The sequence below is a fragment of the Colius striatus genome, chromosome 1 (assembly GCF_028858725.1).
Source record: "Colius striatus isolate bColStr4 chromosome 1, bColStr4.1.hap1, whole genome shotgun sequence".
In the NCBI taxonomy this organism is placed as follows: Eukaryota; Metazoa; Chordata; class Aves; order Coliiformes; family Coliidae; genus Colius; species Colius striatus.
The window spans coordinates 67,832,513-67,858,554 of record NC_084759.1 but is presented as its reverse complement, the minus strand read 5'-3'; the positions used below and the strand labels follow the sequence as shown (position 1 = coordinate 67,858,554).

The following is a 26,042-nucleotide window of genomic DNA, read 5'->3' as shown; positions in this document are numbered from 1 at the left end:
TCGGTCCTGCGTGCAGGTGTCGGTGGTAGATAAAGGAATCTGAGATGTGTCTGCCTGTGACACTGAGGAGCAGAGACAGAGTTCAGGGGTATGACTGCATGAAGGAGAGCAGTGGGGAGGGGAGCACCATGCATACCAGAGCGAATAAGTGGTGGTGTGGAAACACCTGCACACATGGAAACGTGTATGTGATTTCTCTCACACTCATTTGGAAGTCCTAGTAAATAAAGGTGGTGCTAGTACTGCCAATTCATTCCTTCCTGTGTAATGTTGTTGTTATTTTTAATGCCCTAACACCTGGAGTAATTATGCTATTATACAGGAATCTCAGTTTTCTTCTAGAAAGATAGTGAATGATGGTTTTACTGTTTAAGCCTTCTTTGCAGATAGATAGTCTCAAAAAATCCAGGAGCCGACTGCACATTGAAATCTACTTTAAGTAACTCTCACACTTTTTAGAACATCTTGATCACTGAAAGCTTTCAGGTAACATTACTGCAGTCATTTTAGAGGAGGCTGCAGTCCATAGTACTGAAGTCTCTGGAAAGCAGGCAAGGCTTACCATCTAAAGCAGGTAGAATTGGAAGTGGTCTGAAGTCAGCTACTAATATCTCACCTTCTGCACCCTGTAAGTTGTAAGCTGGAGGTACAGAACACTTCCTGGAAAAACTCACATTCTAGTTCAATGCAATCTGTACAGGAGGCAATATACCATGGTTTTCCAGTAAGGATTTGAGGGTCAAGAGCAAGAGGTTAGCTTTAAGGAGCCAACTTGTGTTGGTTTCATCATACTGCAAGTTTTGTTTGCTAGAGCTAGCAAGATGTTTTGGAAAGCTGCAGCTCCATGGTGGACTTACAAAATTTCACCGACAGCAGGTCAACATGAGCTTCTGAGGCACTGCAACAGCAAAAAAATATGCTAAGGCAGTCCCTGGATCCACACAGCCTCAAATAGAAAATGGGAAGGGTCCCTGGTTCAGGTTAAGATCACGTGTGTATAGCACAATGAGCTGCAGATCACTTGGATGCTGGAGTAGGTGTCAAGGAGAAAAACTGGCACCTTGTTTTCACTGTTGTTAGCTTTCCTGTGGCATCTGTGGGAAATGCTGCCAGAGGCAGGACACTGAGCTAGATAAATCTTTGGTCTGACTGCTTATGACTATTCACACTTTTTTTTCCACACCTCAGAAAACATATGGAAATAATGAGGACAGAAGGGGAGAGAGTCCAAAAGAGAATCACTAGTATCTCCAGGGACTGGAAAACCAGTCATGACTTGAAGCTTAAGGAGTTCAACTTATTTAGTTCCTTGACAAGAAACTGAGTCGTGACTAAAGCACCAAGTAGAGATATTTGCATACAGATATCTAAAACCAGGGTGAATTTCTTGTTCTACTGACATAAGGAGAAGAAAAATTCAGTGGCTGAGAGATGGTTTCAGGCAGATTCAGATGATAAACACGACAATTTCCTGACTGGGGGGTAGAGGAGTAATTAAACAGTGGATAACCTTCTCAGAAAAAAACAAAACAGACTACTGTCACTACACAGAAAATGATAAAATATTTGACAGTTGTTGCTGCTGTATTTAGAGCTAGAGCTAATCCATGGTTTGGAAGTTGAAGGTCTACAAATCCTCCATCTCTTGTTAACCATGCAGCCATGCAAGACTGCCCACATGCCTTCCATGTGCTTGTATTTGTAGCTGTGTGGTAAAATTACTGTAATTATATCTCATGATCTGCTTTGAAAGGCTAAGAAGGAAAGTCTTCCCTATTTCAAAATATTTGCATCACAAAGAGTGATGGAATTTCACCTTTCCTTTAGAGCTGAGATACTTTCTCATCTTCTAGATAATTATAAGTTCAAAACATGTGAATAATTCCAAAGCCAGATCTCGAGAAGGCAAGTAGGAGGAGATGGGTCCATTTCAAAACGTGCTGCAGAAAGCCCTCCTTTTTTAAATGCTTTTCTGGTATATGTTATTCATGTGCTGATGTCCCCAGTGAATGTAGGACTGTGTAGGCAGATTTGAGAGGGATGGAGAGTTTGATTTTTACCTATGTTACTTCCTATGCAAACAAAAAAAGCTTTGGACTTCTTGCTGAGATGATCCAAACACATCCCACCTCAGTAGCTCCCTGTTAACTGCAAGGATGCCAGGCACTGGGATAATTGGGTTTGTCCACACAATAATCCAGCCCAACTAGATGCTTCCCAGTGAGAGCACTGTAAACCAAGTTTCACTGAAATTGCAACACAGGAACACAGGACTGTAAGGCTTAACAAGTATTCAGATACTTTAGTTCTCTGCTCTGCCTAGCCTTGGGGATCCTAAAATAAATCAGTGCCTCTACTTTGAATTACAGTCTTTACTGGGTACTTAAACACATACGCTGATACAGGGTTGGAAGCTCCTGCTCTGGAGAAGCCCCATACCTCCTCTTGTAAAAACATACCTGTAACTCAGACAGTGGCCAGAAGCCACCAAAACCACACAAATCTGAAAGGTATGTCCAAAACATACGCCATGAGGACACTTTCTTTCAAAGCCATGGCTGGGGAGGTTGGCTACCCGTCCCATGACAGCTGGCAAGAAGAGAGAGCACTCAGGCAGGCAAGAGCAGAGCTTGATGCCAGTCCTTGCCTGGGAGGATGAACTCCAACATGCAGCTCCTCCCTCATGGGCAAATACCTATTGTAAGGGTATAAGACACAGAGCTGTGCCACTGCTTGTCCAGCAGTAGAGAAGGAAGAATAGCCCAGACAGAAGAGGTTCTTGTGCAGGAGTAGGATGGTTAAAGCCAGGCCTTTAAAAAACAGGAGGATAACAGATGTGTCCCTGTGGAGCCCAACCCAAACCAATGCAAGCCCCAGTGATTTTTCCTTCCTCAGAAGAAGTCTGTCACATTAGGAATAGGATGAATTTACCCCAGTCTAGAGATAGTCTATTGCGATGGATCATGTATATTATATGATCCTTATCTATCTTCCACTTAAATGTAAGAGACCATGGTCTGTGTTTGAAAAAGCTGTAATATAAGATTTTTGGCTTAGTGCCTACTTTCCTCACTATAGGGTAGGCTCTGGGTGTTTAAGCCTCCTTGGGAGAAAGAGAATGAAGAAAAATGTCAAAACATGAATGTGCACGTAAAAAGATACAGCCACCCCCTCAGTCCATATGCACTCTCCAGAAAAGCTTACAGCTCTTGCAGGAAAAAGCCACCCTATGCACCTTTGTGTGACCATCTCTTTTCTGGTCACCTACAAAAACCTCCAGGTAGATAAATCTATGTACTTGTATAGCAAGTGGTTGTCTTCTTACTGCAAACTTTCTCCCCCATCATCCTAGAAACCTCAGACTCCAATTATCCCAAATTTGACTACCAAAAGCTCCATCTCTGCTGCTCATAACCCTTGCAGTATAATTAGGCACAGTCATACCGAAAGCTGAAAGTGTGGGAGTAGTCTAGAATGATGTTATTTTGCCATCGGGACAGAGCAAGTGCTAATGGAAAGATGGTATTATTCACTGTCATGCCAAAATGTGTAAAAACCCTCTTCTGGGCAAAGCTTCCAGTAGGTTGCTTACCAAGCATGCTTGTTGATGGACTGAATATCTTCAGCTCATGGTTTCTAGAGTTATCAGAAAGGGTTACTGCTGATAAAGGAATATATCTTTCATCTCCTCTGCCTGGCATACAGGATGGGGACAGGAGATCTCCCAAAGGGTCATAGAAAAATGCAGTAGAGGCTTTGAATCAGCAAGCTGGGAGAATACTGCTGGTGTTGCTGTAAAAACAAACTCAAATTCAAAGCCACTGAAAATCCAAGTTAAATGCTTGGTGTTTGTTTAAGCAAGTAGGTGGCTTTATGAAGCCAAATAATTAATTTGGTGCTCTTTGCAATCCAGCTTGCCAAAGAAAGGAAGAAGTCTCATTAAGTTATTTTTTCTCCTCTAAGCTCACACTTTCAAAAAGGAAAAAAAAAAGTAGCAGTCAAGATAAACAGCTAAAATTGCAGAAAGGTATAATGTTATTAAAAGTGAGAAGATGACAACAGACATTTATTTCTAGTGGACATTTGATAAATGGCTGCAGGCTTATCACCTACTAGAATGATGAAATAATTAATTTCTTCTCATATCTGTTTGTTGATGAGCACATCCACTTTTCTACATTTTAACATCCACACAAAATAAACATGGTAAAGATCTCCCTTGCTTTTCTCCTACCCTTTTCCTGCTCTTTTATGTCTGTCAAGGAAAGCATGACACAGTCTTTCTTACACAGGTGAACAGAGGGCGGGGAAGCAACCTCAGCCAAAGGGAGGAAATACAGTAAGACAAAGTCTTTCAAAGCAGAGTAGCCAGTTGGTAAGATCTGCATGATCCCTGCCATTCGCCTTGGCACTGACCCTCTTTTCCCTCGTTTTCTTTGCAAATTGCACAGTGTCAGCAGCACAGCATCCTCCCATACATTTGAAAAGAAGTCCACAAGCAGGGAGCTTTCTCCTGCCACTGCCCTCCCCCCGCCCCCACAGGGTAGTGGTGGCACCTGTTGATATTGACATTTTCCCGTCTCACCTTTCTTTCTTCCCCATATTGGAACAAACTTCAGAGGGGAAAAAAAAAGTTTTCTTTAAAAAAAGAAAAGTGTTTCTTGGCTCTTTAAGTCAAATAAACCTAAATGTGTGTGTCTGAGCCTAAACTTTAAATCCATGGAACTCAGATATATTTCTAAGACTGATTTTTGGGGAAAAAACCCAAAACCAAACCATCACTGATGTCTGCCAGTAAGTTTTCATATCTGCATGATAAGGCAAAAAATAATTTAGGAAAAAAGAATCCCTCTCCAAAATACCCCCAAACCCTTTGTCAGTCCTCACAGGAAGCCACGAAAATAGTGCCTGAATAGTTAAGGCAACCTTTGAAATGTGGGATCTACGTGCATGATTGCCCACCCTGTACACTTGAGTTGCATTCCACAATGAAACAAACCATTTATCTGCAAAGCATGGCTGCGACTTTTCTTTCAGAACTGTTCTAGTCGGAGGCTGAATTAACTTAGATACTGTAGAAAGATGAATTTTGGCTTGTTTTCTATTTTATTCGTTGCAACTGTGCAGTTATATTCTTAGCCTGTATCATCATGATTTTTAGTACGTGCCACAGGATCATCAGACTGCCTTATCCTGGGAGTATTGCTAATCCCTATGAAAGCCTGACGATTGTGAAAGATTGCATAAATTGTCAGCTTTTTTAGAAGCTCTAATCACAATCTGGAAATACATACAAATACCCACCTTTCCATCTTACCTATCCATCAGTGTATTTGACTCACTTTGAGGCTGTTAGACAACTCAATAGAGATCCAGATTTACAACCTCTCAATGACTTCTGCAGGCAGTAAAACAGTGCTGCTACTGAGCCATCATATACCAGCTTGAATTCTAAAAGTCAAGCTGGGTTTCTTGTGGTATGTGCACAAATACTTTTTAACCCATTACGAAGCATCTGTCAATGGTTATGCCTGTGCAACTGAGGCCAAATTTGAGCTCTGTAATTGGAATTTCACACTAAATTGTGTTGATAAGAATGACTCGATGTACAAATGAGATGACCCTATAGGGAGAACTACTGGAAAAGAGATCTAGAAAAAAAGTAATTTTAGATATAGAAATAATGAGACATGGTACCAAATATGCATGGACTATATCTAGGAGAATATAGCTTTTTATAACAGCAAGTTATTAAAGTTAAATAACAACCTAAATACTAAGAGAAATGCATTCACAGATTTAGTGACTAAGAGCCCAAAATGAGGATTTTGCTACAGAGTGATGAATTCTGCTGCTCTTGGGAGAATGAGGGTCGTGGAAATTGGTTTAGGGACCTGAAATCATCAGAATTAAGACTGGTCACTTAAACTGGCATGAGATAGCATATGGATAAACAGCATGCATGATTTTAAATGTGTGTGATAAACAGGAAGCGTAACAAGAAGTAAATGCATGGAATTACAAATTCACATCACATCAGTTCACAGAATGGTTGGGGCTGGAGGGCACCTCCGGAGATCATCCAGTCACACCCTGCTCAACCAAGGACACCAAAAGGAGGTTTTCCAGGACCTCCTCAATGGAGACATCATAGCCAACCTGTTTCAGTGTTCAGTCACTCTCAGTGTAAAAACACATTTCCTTGCATTCAGATGAATCATAGAATGGTAGGGATTGGAAGGGACCTTTAGAGATTATCTAGTCCAACCCCCCTGCAGAAGCAGGTTCACCTAGATCAGGTTGCATAGGAACATGTCCAGGTGGGTTTTGAAGACCTCCAAGGAAGAAGACTCCACACCCTCCCTGGGCAGCCTGTGCCAGGGCACCCTCACAGTAAAATAGTTGTTTCTTATATTTAAATGGAACTTTTTGTGTTCCAGCTTCATGCCATTACTCCTTGTCCTGTTGCTAGCTACAATAGAAAAAAGGAATGTCCCAACCTCCTGACACCCATTCTTTAGATATTTGTAAATATTAATAAGATTTCCCCCTCAGTCTTCTCTTTTTAGACTAAACAGCCCCAGTTAACTAAACAGCCCCAGTTAGAAATGTAATACATTTTAACTTATGCCCATTGCCTTTTCTTCTGTCAGTGGGTGCTATCGAGTAGTGCCTGGGTCCATCTTCTTCATTCTCTTCCAATTCATATTTATTCAGATGGGTTAGGTCCTCCTGAGCTAAACAGTCCCAGCTGTCTGCTCCAGGCTAAACAGTCCCAGCTGTCCCAGTCTTTCCTCATATGAGAGATGCTGCAGTCCTTTAATGTTCTTTGTGGCCCCACACTGGATTCACTACACAAAGTCCGTATTTTTCTTGCACCGAGGAGCTCAGAATGGAACACAGTGCTCCAGATGTGAGTAAAATTTAAATACTCAGAATGAAGCTTTTTTGTAGTAGCACAGTATCATCTAGATATGACAAGAGAAGTCATCCAAGGAGGAAATAATTCATGGTCTTGGAACAATTCTTCTATGAAAACTGATGACAAAAGGTAATAGGAGAGCATTGGCTGTTAAATGGGCAGTGGGAAGTTCAGTCTTACTAAAATGGTTGTTTCTGTCCTTCTTGAATTTAAAATAAAAATATAATTTGACAACATAGTCAGTACTTTACATGTTTTTCCAATACACAGTTTTATTTGATCTTATTGTCACATTCTGCAGGGAATAGAATAGGATGTTCTGCAAAATCTGCCAGACTGGTCTCGAGAGACTCCATTACTAAACAACACTAATATACTATACTGATGATTACTAAAAAAAAAACCTAAAGCCCTAAGTTAGATCAAAATTACTCTGTTTCAGAATGCAATTTATAAGTCACCTCAGGAAAAGGTGGGAATGGGAATGTAATAGAAGTTTCTATAGCTTGGAAATTAAATGGAAGCACAGACTGTACCCACAAGGTGGTGAGACGTACAGAACTGAAGATGCCTGTGAAAATAATTTTGAGACACATAGTTTTCTAAGAGCCATTTTCTTCATCTTTTCAAAGCAATAGACAGGTGGAACTTCCCACTTAATTTTAGGAGTTCCAGCTCCTGGGGAAAAACTCTAAACGTGACCTGACTTGGAGATCAAAAATATAAAGCAAATTAAAAAAGTACTCCTTATGATTTTGCCTGAAAGCAACTTAGTGATTTTGGAGGTGAGATTCATGATTAGCATAGGCAATGCTGCTGACTGCTTTAATAAAATAAATTGACTATTTGCAAGCTGGTACATAAATCACAGTCATACCAATGACGAATGTAAAACGGATGCTAATGAACAGTTGTCTTGATAATTCAGTCAGAGATGGTACCTTCACAGGATGCCACTGCAGCATTTCAGAAGAGCCCTGAGCTAGGAGCTGTGCAGAATAATACAGAATGTCTCTCAAGAATGATTGTGGAGACAAGTAACTAAGCAATGCCCTTTAAAGAGATGTGCATATTTGCCACCACACAGCCGTATCAGCTCTACCCTGCGCCATCCTGCTCGCCCATGTGACCATGGCAGAGAAATCCAAGTAGTGCATTTATTACCCAAACAGTGGCACTGCAACTGAGACCAACTCCTCACTGTGAAATCTGACAATATAGGCACCTGGATTAAAAAACAGGCATGGCACACACAAACTGAGCTGTGTGCCCTGTGATAGCAAGTCCTCAGGCTCCATTCAGGAAGAGGTTAAAAAACAACAATAAAGTTTTCCCATGGGGCAGCCTGGTGCACCTCAAACAGCAATAGGCACGCAGATGTAGACAAATAAACTGTGTTACCTGTCATGGGATATCTGCCATGAGCTTACTAAAAGAGGTGACTAAACAGGGTCTGTTGCAGGGCTGTTACACATCCAGGTGCTCTGAGGTAACTAGGCAGCACCAGACTATCTTCCCAAAGTCCCTGCTCTTGTCTGAGAAATGACATTAGGGAGCAAATAATGCCTTCCTTCACTTCTCATTTCTTCTTCTCATGCGGTCAGTACTTATAACACAACTTCTTGCTTTCTTTTCAGATTTAGTGGTAGCTGTTTTGATCTAAAGCTAATCTAAAAATTGATTTTGCACCACATTTAATGATGGCTACACAATTGCTTTTCATGCAGAATGAGTCTTGCAGGTATCCACTGCAGGGGGACTAGAGCAACAGAGCAGTACGAGGTGCGGGGATGACATTTAAAAATTCAAAATATCCTGGGACCTTCCTAGGTTGGTCTTTGTAAGCCAGGCGTATAGTAATTCCAAATCGGCTGGTCAGTTTGAGAGCCATACTAATGTTTAATGAACTTGGAATTTGCAATCACAATATTAGGCAGCTATATTAACTGCTTCATTAGAAAAAACAGCATCGTCATGAGGAAGTTGTTAGAGTTTTAATTTACTTTTTGCAAGGCAAACAAAAGTATCCTCCAAAGTGTGACTGACATCATTACTCACTTTGCATGGTACCTTACTCTCTAAGCAATCTTGATTGCAGTGGTCCACTCATTTTGCAAGCTGCCGCTTTAATATCAGCAAAGCTAACGCAGTCAACTCTCTGGGAGTATCACTGGAGTATCTTTTGAGAAATGTGAGCTGATTTTTAGAAAATACTCCATTTGATCTTGCTGTGGAGGGTGCTTTCACAAACATGGTATTTTTGGCCACATCTAACATCACAGAATGCAACTGTGACTTCATTGTAATCAACAGATGCTCTTCCCATCCACTGGAGTGGCACCAATCACTCACCCAACATAGTTTACCTTTCTGTTGAGCTTTCCATTCAAAGTATACAAACTTATAAATCAATGACCTGAAACCAGCCAAGCATGACTGATATTACTTGCAGAACTAAATTATATACCTTTGTTTCTGAAACTAGTCCCTTAATGAAGACATTTACAAACCTCAGAAGCACTGCTACATTGTGTGAATGTGTAATCAATAGGTATGTAGAGACAGCAGTCTGAAATATTGTTATTCAAACACTTTAGTACTGCTCTGAGATTGCAATCACTACAACTTATTCCCTACATCGCAGGGACAGTCATCTAAAACTGGATTTGAGACTCCTGCTGTGGGACATGGTGAAGCCCTTTGATTAAGGGAAGGCGACAAAACCCCCTGAGGCTGTTGGTTAAAACTTCCCAGCCTCAGTGATGGGTACAAAGAGCCTCTCTGAGGTGGGCTGTTGCTTACCAGAGGCACTGACATTTTGCCTGCTGTCACAGCACTCACATGTGTGTCTCCTCTTTGGGAAACAGCCTCTACCAGTCATGGAGATGCAGGCCCAAAGGTGCATCTTCCCTGTGCACAAGTGAAAAAATTCCTTACCTACAGGCACCAGCTGACCTATTTTAGTCATCTGCTTTAGGAGGAGATTAACCTGAGCCTAAAAATATGACTTCTCTATGCCAACTGTAAGACGGTGAGAGCGATCAGCTCAACTGTATATATTTACTCTGTAGGAATATAAATTTAGGAGGGAGGAATCCCAGCTTTGCTGACAGATTTACTGCTGGGATGCTTTCAGCAAAATGGATAGCTGCTAGCACAGGCTGGCCATGAGGTGACTTGCAGTGGATATAATGGGGAACAGGTTAAAAACAGAAGGCCTTTTAGGCTTTTCTTCTTCCCACTCCTCATTTCCTCTCATTTCTGTTCAGGGGGCAACACAAAACAGCTGTTCCCTTTGAAGAAGCTTGCTGAGCTCATTAGATCATAGTTTGGGCTAACTTGGTTGTCTGTGTAGGGGAGGAGAATAATGTGGGATCCAGCAATTTAGAAGGAAGACTCCCTGGCCTGCCAGAGACAGGTGTGGTGAATGAGCTGCCAGCTGGAAACTGAAATCCAAGTTTTAGCACTGTCTTGCAACTTTCTTCCCCTCAAAAAAACCAAAAAATCCTAGGCAAGTCATTTTGTCATTAACATACTGCAGTAGCACTGGGAGGCTCTAATTGAACCTAGGGACCCATAACGACACAGGCAGTAAAAGCAGGTAATGAACCAATCTATCTTTGCTCAGAAGAGACTGTAATTGCTCTTTGCCTCCTTTATCCCCACCTTCAAAATGCAGGCAGCAGAGACTTACCAATCTCACACAAGCATCATAAGAATGATATCAGAAACATTTATGAAATGCTTACAAGCCATGGAAACAGCCACCTCAGAAAAGAACAGCCATTAAAAACCTGGCTTATAAGGCAGTGGAACAATATTTACCCATTTGTCTCATTTACAATATTACCAGTAATATCCCACTTACCAGTGGAATAAACCCATGATTCATGGCTGGCAACTGTAGGCCCTCACTGTGTGTTTTAGGGCATTACAGGCCCAGTAGTATCTTTGTAGGTTTGCGCCCATGGGTCATTTGAAACCTTATGCACATTAAGCATAAAGTCCCTGCATGTTGTTGTCTGCTGCTGACAACTCAAATTGAATCAGTTTTCCTGTAATCAGGCAGTTGTGCAGCTTTTAAATTTAGTCTGAAATCTCCAGAGAGCAAAACATGTGCTGATGTACCATCAGCAAAGCACCTGGACCTCCAACTTGTCTAGCTGTCTTTCAGGTGAGATAAAAGCCCCATTGATGAGTATCTCCATATCAACTCCTTCTCCTGTCTGAAGGAGATAGGGGAAGACAACAGCTTTTTTGGAAGGAGATAGGGAAGACAACAGCTTTTTCAGATCACATGGCAAATGCCTTATGCAAGCAACTGTTCTTTCTGACCTCCCTTTTTCACTCTTATGAACCTAAGAGGGAAAAACTACTGGTTTCTAAACAGAGGGGGTTACAAGAAGTAGGAAGTGACTGACTCAGAGCTGAACACTGTTTCACAGCCACATTTTTAATGTATTTTTTAAATTATCTCAGTGCAAACAGTAACCATGCATACAAGACAAAGTCTTTGAAGAGGTAATTAATGACAGTGCCTGCAAATGCTTAAAGATACTAGCACAGCTTCTCCAGCCGCTTCTGGAAAGCCTTGAATGTATGTGTGTCTTTGTAATAGGTGAAGGAAAACTGACTTGGTAATTTCAGAGGGCTTTTAGAAAGGGCTATTTTCTGTTTTGCCACACTAAAAAGGTGACACCTCTATGGAAAACCTTCTAGATGAGTGAGAAGTTAGGGTCACATTCATTTGCAAGTTCTGAGGCAGAGTAGGGTCCCATAACATTAGCAGATGCAGAAACATGCACCACACCGTCCAAGCTCAGAACCGTACATTTCATGAACCCTACATGATTTCGAGATAAGTAGGTTCCTGTTAAGAAAGGTTTTTAAACCTGTGGAATACTTGAATATTACAGTATTTTCTATGTCAGGCTTGCTCAGTCTCCTGTCCCTTGGGAACTCCAGGCTGCATTGCTACACTCTGACTGTGAAACAGGCTGCCCAGAGGGGTTGTGGAGTCTCCTTCCTTGGAGGTCTTCAAGACCTGTTTGGACATGTTCCTATGTGACCCAATCTAGGTGAACCTGCTTCTGCAGGGGGGTTGGACTAGATGATCTCTAAAGGTCCCTTCCAACCCCTACCATTCTATGATTCTATGATTCGATGTTTCAATGCAAGGATGAAGCTGCTGGCAGCAATGACTGCCCAAAATGCTGGATGAAGAGGTCTCTATATTGCTATACATGCCTATTTGAAATGAGTACAGCCTATGTTGTACCACCTGTGAGAAGGGTTAAGTATCTGTTGGTATAACCCACTCCACTTGATACAGGAGGAACAGCACAGCTCTTATGAGATATGTGCAGAAATGGTAAAGATGTCTCCATACTGAAGAGCCCTACTGACTATTTTAGAAAAGGCCTTTGAAAAATGGGACTTCCAGCAGACAAAGCTAAACTGGTACCTAGGAGAGATGGGAAAGCTCACCACCAATATACATAACACCTAACTTAACTACAGCAGTGACTGTTTCTTCAGTACAACAGAAGTATGTATTTCTGAGCTAACGATGTAGAGAAAAAATTACTTCTAAGTTACTCTGACCAGGGTACAATACACTAATCTACATCTGAGTGAATATTGCAGAAAAATAGGAACTTCTAATACATGATCAATCTCACCTTTAGGCAGGTATCAAAAATAATTCTAATGAACCTCACTACAAAAGCACTTCCTTTCAGTGGCCATAAAGGGAGTCTAGACAACTAACTGTGACATATTTGTCTATCTAAACTTGTCACAGATCCATCCTGTCCGTTTTCCAAGGCCTTCTGTCAATGCAAGGCTTTTGATGTGGGCCAAACCACTGTGCTCATTCTGCAGTAGAGCATTTTCACATCCTAGCTCAAGTAAGAGCCACAGTAAATCTGGGGGAGTCTAGTCGAATCACATGGCCCTAATGAATCCCTATGATTTTGTGTGTTTGTCAGAAGTCTGGGTATTCTAGTTCAGACTTCTGAACTAAAAGATTTAATTTCTTAAACAACACAGCCCCACAACAAGTCATGTGTCCACAATTTCAAGGAAACTAGAGACAAATAACAGCAATACCATTAGGTGGTCTCCACCTCCTCCACTCATTCTAAGGGTTGTATGGAAAATTAGTTCAGGTTAGATGCCTGTGCTTTACTAGCTACATTTCAGTAAAATAACACCCCTGGCTCAAGCTAGTTGTCTAGACTGCCTGTCTGATGCTGCCACAAGCATCTCTTTCAGTGTGTCTGGAGACCTAGCTTCTGAACAGCTAAAAATTAGGAGAGAATTCCAGCCAAAGTGGTGGTTGCTAACATGGGGCAGGAGGAGGGAGCAAAAAAATACATAAAATGTCTTCTAAATACTGGATTTTAGTATTGACTTAGCTTCAGCTTATTTTAGTCATTAAAAATCTCCTGCAAAGGAGGTGTCTGAGGAAGCAGTGATAAACCTTAGGAAAATGTAAGAGATGTTACATAAGCAAGCAGCACACCTCCCTTGACTTCAAGTAAAGCTTCTACACACTGCATAAAGGCCAAATCTATCATTTCTATATTATAGAATAATAGTCATAGAATCATTTTGGTTGGAAAAGACCTGTAAGATCATTCAGTCCAACCACTAACCTCACACTGCCAAGCCCATCACTAAACCATGTCCCTCAGCACTTCATCTACACATCTTTTAAATGTTGACTCCATCACCTCCACGGGCAGCCTGTGCCAGTGTCTAACAACCTTTTTGATGAGAAGGTTCTTCCCAATCTCCAATCTAAATCTCTCTTGGTGCAACTTGGTGCCATTTTCTCTTGTTCTAATCACAACTTATTGTTGAACTTGGCTGCTCAACATTTCACAGAGGACTTAACCTTTTGCTCATAAACAAGGTACATAGAGACTGCTCATAAAGAAGGCACTAACACTTCTCATCAGAATCAATAAGCCATGTTGCCTGTCTCTGGTCTCAGTAATGGACTCAGGAGGCTTTTTTGGCCAATTGAGAAAGATGAGCAACAGAACAGCTCTGTCTCTACACACGAGACTGCAGGTCCACTTCTCCCTGGGAGCAATCCAGCAAAATCTACCCAACAGCCATTTCTTCGTATCAAAATCTCCTAAAGTTAGCATTTCTTTATTATCCATGTAATTATATTCTCATACAAGACTTTTACCCACAGGTTTTGAGAGGCTGAATAAATTCTTTATTACATTTTACTAAATTGGAATGAAGAGTCTGTTTAGAAGGACCTTGTTCTGAAGTTCTTCTACAGCCTCACAGGTGCTATTGGGGGGAACCACAAAATCAAGAAACCCCCTGTAGGTGCCTTCACCTCAGTGCCTTCTCTGCACTATAGGGAAGCATCAGCATCATGGGAATTTTCTTAAAATACTTTTTTGAGAGAAATTTCTCAGTCACTGTAGGTGCATGGACAGTTTGTGAATAGTGAGTGCCTTATTGTTAAGTGTTGCAATACAATCCTGTGATACTGAAGTTACTGTCTCCTCATTCCTCTGACTTCACCAGCCTTCTTAGAGGGATATAATTTGAGCATGCCTCCTGCTACAGAAATAGCCTGTGCAGTTCCCTTTATCAAAAACCACAGCAGACACCATGACTCAGTTTGAGCTGTTAAAAAGGAAGATGTACATAAACCTTGTTAACTACCTTCTTCAGACACTACAAATTGTACCTAGTGCTGTTTTCTCATAAAATGTCGGCAAGTTCCTGTTTTCATTGACAGTGATTCACCTTTGTCATCTCCATGGCCGACTTAATTTCATCAGGAGCAAAGCCCAGGCCTACTTTTCCTTTGCTCGTGAGCTAGGGGGATCTCATTACGTTTAGAATATTCATTAGACTCTCTACTTTAAAAATAGCAGAGGGAGGGGTTTTTTTTGCTGTCGAGTGACTAGTGGGCAGCAGCTTCATGCATTTAGCCGTTCCACAATACATGATCTGATAACTGCATCCACTCAGACACCGTGCCTTCAAGCGACAGTTGGCATAAATAGACTCCACCTTACAGCATTTGTCATTGTCAAAGCACTGGTTAACGTCCACTAATAGCAATTAACTAATTCATCTTCAGGGCAACCCCGTGAGCTAGGTAAAACTGATATAATTAACACATGAGTAAAATGAGATTTAGGAGTTAAGTCAGTTGCCTGGGCAGAGGCCTTCATGGTCTAGTGGATTAGACATCTGTCTCTTCAACCAAAGAAGTTGAGTTTAATCCTTTTTCTGACATTGATTTGCTGTGTGACCTTACGGAAAGTCAATTAACTTCTCTGCCTCAGCTGCCCTGGAGATAATGATGCTTACCTACCCGGCGACACATGGGTGTTTGGAAACTGTACTAAATGATACTTTTAATGTACTCTTAAGGCCTATCAGTGGACAAGGCGAAACATTAAAGCCTCCTAGCTTTAATGTCCTTGCTGTCTTATCTAATTCCTCCTCCCCACACCAGAAATAGCCTGAGGTTAAGGAGGAATTTCTTAGACACTGCTAGCAAAACTATGGCTGGAATCAGGAATTTTCATCAGATTTTGTTGACCAGCAACTTTATTTAGAGTACAGGTCAGCACTAGACTTGCAACAGAAAGTTTATTTTGGACTTGGCCAGCATCCTTCCCACGCTACTACGAGGTAATGAACAGACTGCCAAGGCCATCTTCACCAAGCACCCCTGATTAAAAGCAAGTGAGGCCTGTTTGCAGAGACCTGTGAGCCTGTGCTCATGCACTATCCTCAGTTTCCTTGTACCTCTAGATGAGATTTGTGCAGGATCACTTCTAGAAGCAGCCTTAGTGTGAGCAGGGATGCAAGCCCAGAGGGAAGGTACCTGTGTACATGCATGTCCTGGACCAGATTGACCAGATCTTGACATCTCTAAATAAGTGAGGTGTTCTACTTAAGAGGAGGGCAACTAAAACCTGCTCTGTTCAGTTCATTAGAAGCCATCCTTGAACTTCTGTCTTCTTGCCAGCATAGCTTTGCAAGATACACTACAGAGTATTAAGGAGTATTACTTCCATAGCTGGCATTGAACTGCCTGGCAGGTATCTAGGCTGGTGGGGTACTCATGTAACTTTGTACCCTTTACTGATATACCTTTATTCCCATATTTGTCTTTGCTTTTAATTATTTCTACAAAATATTCTGTTGCTACATATAGTGGTGCCTAGACTCATAAACTCTCCCACCATTCTTACACAGTAAGAAGCCGGTCAAACGGAACATAAAAATTTGACATTTTACCTTTACTTCTATAAGCAAGATTAACATTCCTTCTCTTTAATACTGAAGGAAAAGTCAGGGCTTTTTCCCTTTTGCTTGCTAAATTATAGCAAGTACAGTGAACACTCATGCAGCCAGAAAAATAATAACCTGCCACTGCCTCTGATGTGGCACCTTTGGCTCCTTGGCATCCCCTCTGCTGCTGACCTGCCTGTGCGACGGCTGCTTTGCTTTGCTGCCCTGCTCTCCTCACCCTCTGACCAGCTAGCACTCATCTCTTCTCTACCCTCCCAGCTCTATTGGTAATGTGTTTAACATTTACTTTGATGCTATTCCTTCAGGCTTTTCAAATTCCTTCTTGGAAAGAAGACCAATAAAAAGAAACCCTTTGGGTAAAGCTAAAGCTGAAAGGGCATGTGCTTGTGTGTAATGTACTGTTGTGGGCTTCATCTTGCTGCAAGCCTGAGATGACTTGATGCAAACCCTAACTGCTGTAAACAGCAAATAAATACTGTGTTCTTCTAAAATACATCTGGGCTAATTCAGTAAGCGTTGGCTTATTGACTGGTACTTGTGCAAACATTTACATGTTAAATCTCAATAAATTACTAATGAGCTGTCAGATCAGTAATACAGATATTTCCAAGGCTGAGAGACTGTCTATAGTTTGTCCCTATATATTTACTTACTCTAGAGGCTACTAGTGGGTATTAGCCCAGACCAAATATCTCCATGCCTATACTCTTGTGGAAGAACCGGTAGGTGACTTATAGTAGTTTATAAAACATACTCTAGGATTGTATACTGAGCATAGCAGGGAGTATAAACTAAAACCATATTCAGTCCTCACATGCTTAACACATGACTTTTCAGTGATTTTTTTTTTTTCCCTTGGTTAAAGCTACCTGTGTGCTAACAGGTGACTAATGTGTAACACATTTGGCAGAAGCAGAACATGTAATTGCATTCAGACAGGTTGTAGGGTTTTTTTCAATGTTATTGAAGACTGTACTCCTTTTAAGCATTTGTAGCTTATCTAGCAACATTATTTCCTGAACCTGCATGTTTGGATTTGTTTTTTTGTGTATTAACACATGGAGAGTTAGAACCTATCCCTTACTGCACCTTATCTACTAATGTGTTGAAGCATCCATTTTAAGGTTCAGCATGAGGCTTTTTGTTTAAATATGTATCTTTTAGTTTTATACTCCATAGTTTACAAGATTTCACAAAACTACCCAACATCCCAGTTGTATACTCTACACTAGAGACCAACTTCAAATTTATCTATCGATACAGTAAAGAATATGTAGAAACAGAAAGGACACTTTATTTTTATTCTTCATCTTAATTCTTTTCAGTAGTTTTCATTTAACCCTGCATACAAGTAATGAACATTTCCTATGAGATGTTTTCCCATTTTAAAGTTTGGAATAAAATGGATGGTTTGCATATAATTTTTTGAGTATAAAGGTGTACGGACCTTCAGATTTAAACGGGCTTTGCTGTAAATTAATGTTGCTGAAGTAAACAGACACACTTGAAGCTGCAGCAACCTTGTAAATTACTAGTGGCTATTCAGATGAAACTGAGTCTCTCTGGATTGAAAGAAGGAAGGGAAGTCAGTTCATCTTAAGTTTGGTAATTTTGTAATCGTTACTGTAAACGGTGTTTTTACTTCTTAGTATGATCACTAGAAGACAATGCATTGCCAGTATCAAACCAGAGCACATACAGATGATAAAAGCAAAGCTTAATCTTGCTGGGATTAGCGATTCTAAATTGATACCACTGAAAAAACATTGAAAAATGTTGAAGTGAGGCAGCTTCAGGGACTAGCAAAATGTCCTCCCTGGTAATTTTCAAAAGTCTTTAGAGACACTGATTGCACCTGGAACCTCTGATTTGATTACTGAAATAAAACATGTCTACTGTAGTAGCCTCATCTGTACTTTAATTAAGAGCTTTGTATTTAAATACAACCATCTGATCCCCTGAAGTTATTTTTAAAGTAAGCTTCTGGCAAGACAGCAGTGTGGTGGATTAGAGGCTTGGAACAGAGGAAAAATCATCGTTCATCATAGAGTTTAAAATAATGTGTGCATATATACAAATACATGTGTCTACGTCATGTAACAAGATACAGGACTGGATTTATTAAAGCCAAATGGAAAGATATTTCCTCTTTTAATATTCTAGATCTCTTAATATATGCGATGTAGATATTGGACTGCAGTTTGACTCACATAAATGCCACAACAGCACATCAATCTGATGTGGCCAAGGACAGTTTGTTTTTCTACAAATGTAAAACCCAGTTATTAACTCAGCTGTCTGCATCTACTACTCTATCTAACAGTGGCTGTTACACTTGATGTGTATATATGAGACATGTCACCCATTGCTCACTGTTTATCACCGAGCATGCAAGCATGAGCTGAAAAGCAGCAGCGTCAGATAAAGCACACTCATGGCAAAAGAGTAGCAGGGTAGCTGCAGGGGTGGCAGATTGGAGGTGCTAATGAGCAATCTTAAAAGGGACGCAGTGGGGAAGGTGAAGAATTTGTACAAGACATGGCTGAGCATGAAAAGCCAGATAAAAATAGATTTTTCCAATTCTTATTTAAGAAGAGAACTTACAGCTTCCAAATTTTAATGGGCAAGCATGTGCATCCATGGGGAAATCTTCAAGCTGCATGGGACATTCAGCAGAGATGGTCAGTCTGTAGGGGAGTAAAAAGAAAAGATATCACTTTTTTTTCAGTGTCTTCCCTTTAGGCCTCTCACTGCACTACATGAGTGCTGACACAAGCAAGCTTTTCTGAAGGCTCCTCTCTGCTGCTGAAATCACACCAACCTCCTGTTAAATTGAACATAAGCCTGGTGCACCACTGCATACACATGCTGTAGGCCTTATCTGGTAACACTGAGACACATGGAATGATTTTATCTATGCAAGCTGTTCTAGTAAGATTATTCTTTCTTATTAGCATGTGAAGGAACTCATGTGCAGGAGCTCCAGACACGCACCTTATCTGTTTTCTCTAGATACTGTAACTGGACTAGGAATTTGACTTCTATAGGGTATAGCACTGTTACAGATATAAAGAAGAATTGCCTTTATATAGAGATATAACTATCCAAATACATACAAATAAATATTTCGACATAAAAGTATGTGATAGAAATATTTACAACTATATATAAAGTCAATGACATTATATATATATATATATATATATATATATATCTCTTTATATAGCACTACAGTTAGGTTCTGTGGAAATCACATGGTATTGAGACAGTCCATTTCAGTTCAACATACTATGAATTACCTGGGCACTTTGTCAGGAAAACACATCATTTTCTCCAGTGTATTGTCTGGGAAAGCAATTCTGTCCTGGACTGCTCTGTCACTATGTGGAAACTCTTGTGCAACAGTGGACATAGGGTTGGGGAAGGAAATACTCTTTAAAAAAAAGAGACATACCCCACATAGGTTCTGCATGATTGACAGATCAAGCCAAACACAAAGAAAAGTCCAAGGTAAATTTCTGAGCAGTGCAATATCAGTTACATTAACATCGAATATATCAAGAGAGCCAAAGCTTACTTTTCTAGGTGCAGGCAGCACAAAGCACAATGAGAATCTGTTTTGATTACTCCATTTTCATATTCGCATAATACAGATGGCTTGCTCAGGATAGTGAGGATGTAAATCTCATTTTACATTATGAATACTCTTATGGCTTTCTCCTTTCATGCTGCTATTTCATCTCAGAGGCAAGAGACCGCCAAAGCTTCACAGACTAACTGGTGCTGGGGTGATGCAGGTCTCTGCTGGAGGGCAACCTGGTTCTTTACCAAACTGATGCCTGGAGAACAAAAATCTCTGAAGAAATCCACAATGCTCTACCACCAGAACACAAAACTGTTCTTTCCTATCACAGCAGCTGCATGTAGTCATTCTCCCCAGCTCACTGCTTCATGTTAGCACATCGAAGTGAGTATTCCTGCTACAAGAATTCCTATCCAAAAGAATCATAAAGGGTAGCAATCTGTCCGTGTACAGATGCCACAGCATTCAGCCAGGCCAATTCAACACCATACAATGACGCCTTGCTGGGGCATTCCAGCTACATCAAACTGGGGGAAACAGCTCCACTCTCTGCCAACACACAGAAATTCTGGAGCTTTACCAGTAGCTAGAAATGGCAAATAAGCACAAAGAAATGCATTGGTATCATTGGCTCGAGATTGTATCATAAGAATGAGCTGGGAAACTGAGAGGGAAAAAGACAAACCACAAACAGTAACAGAAAATGTAAAGATAATACACCATATAAAGCAAAGGAAAACCAAATCCAGTTAAGAACAGAGATAATGTATCATTTAGTAAAAAGAGGCAGGGAGTCTACAATATAGAAAAGAAATTACTGGGGCATGAGATACCCACCCTTAGGCAGAACTATTGTTCTTGGATTTTATTTTTGTAAAAAAAAAAAAATCACAAAAATATGGAGTTGTCTGCAGTGAAGACTGCCCTTGGGCACCAAATCCAGCAAAGCCACAGTTGCTGAGAGTGCTACACAGATGAATTTAACAAGCTGGTTCTAGTAGCATTCTGCTCGGAACTTGCATCCTTTTCATAAAAATCACTCTAATGGGTACTTGAAAGCAAGGCTGCCATCCATCTAATGCATCATTATATTTTCTGTCCTAAAAACTGCAAATTTAATTTTCTTGACAAATTCAGAAACCTTCCTCCAAGCTCCATAAGAAAGCTCGTGTGCTTTATTGCAGTCCATCTCCTGTCTCTTTATCCAGCAACAGTTCAAATATGTTGTTTCAGAGGCTTCAGCTTGGCAACATTTGAATACACATACTTGTCGTCTGCAAAGATCCAAGGAGGAGACCCCTATACCAAGACAGCAGCTCTAGAATCAAGAAGTCAATGCAGATTCACTAAGACCTTTTGTTTCATCTGATTGTCTTATGAATTTTATCTTGCTGCTTGCATTTCTGGAGATAACCCATGTGTGTAATATGGAAGGCTGCAGATATTCCTCTGTGTATTCCTATATATGTAAATGTGGAAGAGAAGTGAGATTATGACCTAGCAGAATTTAAGTCCCTACAGAAATTATTTTTGCCTGTCTTAAATGAAAGGGTAGCACATAAGGCTGGAGGGTACCTGGTTGCCACTGCCTGTCCCAGAAGCCCCAAAGACTCAGGTGCTGCCAGGGCTATTCCGGTGCCCCCTCTGAATTCCTCACCCAGCAAAAGGCAGTATATCCTTTAGAAGGATGGTTCCTGAGAGACTCATTTGGAGAAGCCAGTTTGGCAGCTATAAATACCCTTCCTCTCATTAACATGAATTCTTTGGATGAAGAAATTCCTTCTCATTATCAATGCCACCTGTATGTTTCTACCCTGTTCTGCTCCATTGTAGGGCCACTCCTAGTCTTGTCACCTTGAACAAATGACCTAGCTATACCTATTTGTTACATGCTGTTCTTGAACAGTATATAGTTGTGCCCAGGTAATTTTAAAATTATCAGTGCACACCCTAGTAGCTACCCCTTACAAAGTGCATCAACCAAGGCATGTCAAGCATTCAGTAATGGGCCACACATAGAAAACCTGATTGTGGGTTCTAATAAACCACCCTGAATTTTGGCAGAGCCCTCTGAGCCCAACAGGAGCTGTTTTCTTCACTACTGTGTGAGGACCTGAAAAACAGTCACTGAATTGACTCCTCATTCAAAGAGACTGGATTTTCTACTGCATACTGAAAGAAAAGCAGCACAGCAGCCACCTCTTACACCCTGGGGAGTGGGTGCATAGGTCACTGCATACGGATTCACTCCTAGGTGCAGAGTACAAACTATTCGGATCATAGCTCCAAGAGTCACAAAGAAATTGCTATCTGGGTCTGCTCTCAAATTTCACCTGGGGTGATATTTGCACACTTTGACTTTCAACACTGTGTTAAAGCTTAGGTACCCTTTGCATACCCTGGTTTACACAGCTGATGATAATAAAATTACTTCCAGTTTGCACTTATTGAAAGCAGAGAATGGAAGCCTTGGCATGCAGATGTGAAACAGCCTTTGTCTAATCCTTTTAGTACCTTCACTCTTGAATGTTCTTGCTGTGCACGCTGCAGCACTGATATCTGACCTAGAGACGGTCTGCAAACCATGATTTTTCTGTCCTAGAACAAGCACTGCTCAAACTGCAGTTCTTCCAACAGGAGCATTTAAAAGTTTCCCTCTTCCACCATCATTTTGTCTTAATAAAAGCTCTATGGGACTAGTTTCACTCAAACAGAGTTTTTGACAAGATTGTAAGTGGCTGTTAAAGGTCCTTTATGATGGCAGGATGAAACTTTGATTTTATTGAAGTTAATGGTAAAATTCTCCCTGACATCAGTGGAGCAAGTATTGGCACAAAATATGTAAAAAACTGGCTACAGCTGCTGATGTATTATCAGTGATAAAATTTCACCTTTATAACACTCCAAATACACTGTCATGCAAACGTTAACCAACCAACAAAGCGCTACGGCATACCTTAACTATCTGAAAATATTAGGTCTACAAATTATTTCACTGATCATCCATAATTGTAAATGAAAGTTTCATCAAAGCTTCATTATGTATAACCTTTCAGAACATGAAGTGATTACTGATGCTCTGTTTAAAGAAAATGTAACACATAAGTGAGTGCCCATCTAAGAAAAGCACCATTTTCTTAGCAAGCCTTCTTCACTCCAGAAAGTCACCTTCAACCATTACCACTAGAGAATTAAGTAAGATGATGCTTTCAAGAGGCTGTTGCTTTTTAATAGTCAGGGAGAGAAGATGTTAAAGTCAAGGACACAGCAAGGAAATAAAATGCAGAAGTTTGGGAGCCAAATGTCTGCAGCAAGTGTGCTTCAAAGACAGCACAAGGTACTCTGTCCCACAGGAGCCTGTTTTAGGGTGCTGAGGGGCCTCCTTGCTGTTCCTGTGATTTCCCTCAATGCAAGGAGCATCTCCTCCAACTTGGGGGAAAAAGAGCTGGGAGACTGAACAAAGCTATCATCTCTCTACTACCCTGGAAGTGCAGAAAACACTTTCTACAGTATTATCTACAGATGCCAGGCAGAAAGCGAGGGCAGTTACCTGCCCAGTGAGCCAAAAGACAGCTGCAGAAACTTGCTTTTCCTTATCAACTACTGCCTTTAGTATGCAAACAAATGAAAAGAGAGAGCTTTGGAAGGAGCAGAAAGGCAGAGTCTCCAGTGGCTTTTGGGAGAAGTTAACTCAAGATAAGTGTTGAGCACCACGAGTTACTGATGGAGGGGACACAAGGAAAATTTTGTTAGCTCTGAGGTACTGCAGACAGAGAGATACAAAGCCCCTTTGCCTATCTGCCCTAATCCCCAAACTGACTCCATCTTCTTAGTTATTTCTGTGCACTGCCTTTTCCCCTGATTAACGGAAGTATTACAATGTCACTTCTTGGCCCAGTAGCTGTTGCACAGCTCAGGACAGAATGGATGCAGGAGAGCCAAAGTGCCCTTACTAGAACGCAGCCAGCCATTACCATTTTCCTTATAAAAAGGCAAAATGTTTTCTTGAAACTCACCTTAAATTTATCTCAACATCTCCCCAACATGCCAAAGACAGAATTAAGTGGATCCAGCCTTACCCAAGCCATATCCCACACACCCAAAGGGGCTGGCTGGCTCCCTGCAAAGAGAGACTTCAGGGTTGGGTCAGATCATTCTCAGGGGCCAACTCCATAAGCAGTTTCTCCGAGTACCTGCTCCGACAGAACCTCAGCAGAACAATTTCAGCCCTTGCAGCATCCCCAGTACACACTCTTGTGCACTCATGCAGATAACACAGTAACGGAGAGTTGTGCTTGTTTGGGTTGTTTGTTTTCTTTAAAACCATGAACACACTGTTAGGCTTGTAAAATTATTCATTTAGCCTTGACTGAGGACACAATTATTCAGCCATTCTCTCATTGTGATGTCTTGGGAACACTTCTAGAGCCAAACTGTCATTCTGTTCAAAAGGTTTTAAAGCAAGACTTGTTTCAGACCCCAGCACATTAAGTGGGAGTGATGTGTCCCTGTGTTCCCTGAGTAAACATAATGTGTGCTTGTACGAGCATGTATGTCTACACATAGACACACACACATACGTATATGTGTAAAGACCTTTCTTGGTGATGAAGCAGTTCCCAAACTCTTGTGAAAAACCCTTTTGGTAGTGGTGATAGCTACCTAACTCAGCACAGATGTGTTAGAATGTGGCTACACATTCAGTCATGGTATTGATAGCTTTAAGTCTCTGCAAGCCATCTGTGATTGGGTGACTCTGCAGCCTGGCTCAGGGGAGAGAAGTGATTATTCTTGGTAACTCCAACACTTAATTGCTCATGAATCTCTGTCACTGTGTTGGATAAGAGGCCAAAACATGGACTCAAGGTCTTGTTTCTGTACTTTCCTGTGAGATGTAGAGGCAGCCCACTTCTTATTTACAGTGTTAGTTGTACACTCACTTCCTTGGAATCCACCATAACAAGTGAACACGTGAAACAAGTGAACAAGTGAACAAGTGAACAAGTGAAATGAAAGCTAGCAGCTGGAGTGAGGTGGTCTGACGAAATTTCAGTCTTTGTCCATTTCTCCTTCATACCCATGTTGCCAAGAATGCTACCATTTCCCAATTTCCTGTGATGCTGTGACTTGTTCTCTTTGTATGACATTGGCATGTACTTTGAAAGTTCTGCAGGAAAGGGGCTCTAGAAGTCTAAGAGCTCCTGTTACTGATGTTTCTGTGAGCTGTGAATATGCAATTCAGATGCATGGTGTACTTGATGGCAAAACTGTCATTTTAAGCAAATCAAATCCTTAGTGTAGCTTATGTCAAAGTGAGAAAATAAGACTTTAATTGCCTAGATTAACTGTGCTGAAGAGTAGGTTATCCTGAGATGATCTGAGGTGGACAAGATTGATCTCAAAAGCCGCACCACTATAGGAATGATCACTCTGTATTTGGAGCACCTCAGCATATCCAGAGCACACTCTTAGATGGAAGCACAGGGGATATTCAGCCTCTAGACACAGGAAGAACTGAGAAAGGCAATGAAATTACCAATAGGACATTTAAATTATCTGACCTTTCATGGGGATTTTAGGAGTTACAGAAAGAATCACATTTCCAGCTCTTGGTAAAAGTTTACAGGGGAGGTAATATCCTTCATTCTACAATATTTCCTTAATATGGAGAAAAACAATGGATGGAGCACTGAGTTCATGCTTATCTATCCTTGCCATGCAAGGTGTCTAATGAAGGAAAACTTGCTGGGAGAAGCTTTATTTTTTGTCAAACTAACTGGTTCAGTAAAAAACCCAAGCTTTTTTAGCAGTCAGCTCTTTCTTTAGGTTCTCTGCCTGAAAAACTTACTTTCCTAAAGAAACTTTAGACCAGCGTGGCTACACAGCTACAGCTATAGTACAATATCACACCCATCTACTTGGTAGTGTCTCTTAAAAACTTCTCCAAGCTTTCTCTCCTCACTGGTCCCTTATTCATAATGAACTCTCCTTGACATCCCATGAGGAAGGCCTTCAAATCTCTCCTCTGCAGTAGTTTCTATTTGTACTGAATTCTTGAATGAAAGTCCCAAAATCTAACTAGTACTAGCAATGCTGAGAAGCTGGTGCAGTTGTTGATGCAGGTAAAATGGGAAACATCATGTCTAACAGCTCACCCTTCATTATGTCATCCCATGCATTTCCCTGACTCTGCATGTGTCACACTTTTTGACTATGGCCTCCTCATCA

At 41.0% G+C, this 26,042-nt stretch overlaps 1 protein-coding gene across 1 annotated transcript in view; it reads right to left on the bottom strand.

Moving 5' to 3' along the window:
• GABRA5 (gamma-aminobutyric acid type A receptor subunit alpha5) overlaps positions 1-26,042 on the bottom strand; it is a 54,917-nt gene that overhangs the window by 8,995 nt on the left and 19,880 nt on the right. The window contains exon 5 of the mRNA XM_061998117.1: positions 18,836-18,918. Coding sequence (XP_061854101.1) covers positions 18,836-18,918 — 83 coding nt within the window. The remainder of the gene's footprint in view (positions 1-18,835; positions 18,919-26,042) is intronic.